The following is a 1,174-nucleotide window of genomic DNA, read 5'->3' as shown; positions in this document are numbered from 1 at the left end:
GCGTCTGATCGCCGCGCGCCCTCCCCGCCCTCCCTGCCGGGACGCTTCCTCGACTGTGACGCCGCTGGGTCACGCACGACGCCCGGGCCGGAAGCAGAGCCCGCCGTCCCGGCTCCCGCGGCCATGATACGGACGGCGTTCCGAGCCGCCCGCGGGCTTCTGGGAGGGAAAGAACCGGAGGCTTCCAGCCTCCCTCTCGGACCCCGTAGATCCCAGTGTGCTGGCCGCAATGCCTGCTGGGAGTTGAAGTCTATGTTGCCAAGACGGATACACTAACCACGGTTTGCGGTTGCCAACTCCGAAATTACGGAACGTTAGAGACACGGGGCTATGTGTAAACTATTGAAAAATGCGTGCATCTTATTAAGCATTTTTAAAATCGTGAAATGTAATATGCAGGGAGGAAACTTTATTCTAAAGTTTACGTTTTACGTTTTAGTAAGTAAAGCAAAAGGCCAGTGTTAACCCATCAGGGGTCAAGAAATAGAATATGGTCGGCACCCCAGAAATCTCTAAACATGTAAGACATATAATCTTTAAAAATTTTTTATTTTCTTTTTATAAATTTTCTTTTTAATTTTTTTGTTTTTTTTTTAAATTTTTTTCTAAGACATAATTTTTTAAAATCACAGAAGTAGCACATATAGAACAATTAGAAAAAATAAAAAGTATAAGTTTAAATCAGCTATTAATATTAACATTATCCCACATGAAAAGAAAGGTTGAAATTTAGGTTTATAGCTTTCCAATATCTTGTATACCTATTTCGCTGTGTGTGTGTATGTATGTGTGTGTATATATACAAAATTGAGATTATACTATGTATATTTATATAAACTTCAATTTGCATCCAACATGTAATGAACATCTTTGCACGTCATTGCTTTTTTTTTTCCTATGGTGTCTTTAGCAGCTACATAACATGGTTCCAAATAGGAAAAGGAGTACGTCAAGGCTGTATATTGTCACCCTGCTTATTTAACTTATATGCAGAGTACATCATGAGAAACGCTGGACTGGAAGAAACACAAGCTGGAATCAAGATTGCTGGGAGAAATATCAATAACCTCAGACATGCAGATGACACCACCCTTATGGCAGAAAGTGAAGAGGAACTCAAAAGCCTCTTGATGAAAGTGAAAGAGGAGAGTGAAAAAGTTGGCTTAAAGCTCAA

The 1,174-nt window shown here is 41.0% G+C and overlaps 1 protein-coding gene across 1 annotated transcript in view; it reads right to left on the bottom strand.

Annotated features, from left to right (window-relative positions):
• The window catches only part of TERF2 (telomeric repeat binding factor 2), a 25,060-nt gene that overhangs the window by 22,237 nt on the left and 1,649 nt on the right, over positions 1 to 1,174 (bottom strand). Inside the window, exon 2 of the mRNA XM_010851109.1 lies at positions 3 to 159. Coding sequence (XP_010849411.1) covers positions 3 to 159 — 157 coding nt within the window. The remainder of the gene's footprint in view (positions 1 to 2; positions 160 to 1,174) is intronic.

Source organism: Bison bison, unplaced genomic scaffold, assembly GCF_000754665.1.
Source record: "Bison bison bison isolate TAMUID 2011002044 unplaced genomic scaffold, Bison_UMD1.0 scf7180017864297, whole genome shotgun sequence".
Taxonomy (NCBI): Eukaryota; Metazoa; Chordata; class Mammalia; order Artiodactyla; family Bovidae; genus Bison; species Bison bison.
Note: the sequence above shows the minus strand (reverse complement) of the source record. Positions and strands in the feature narration are given on the sequence as shown.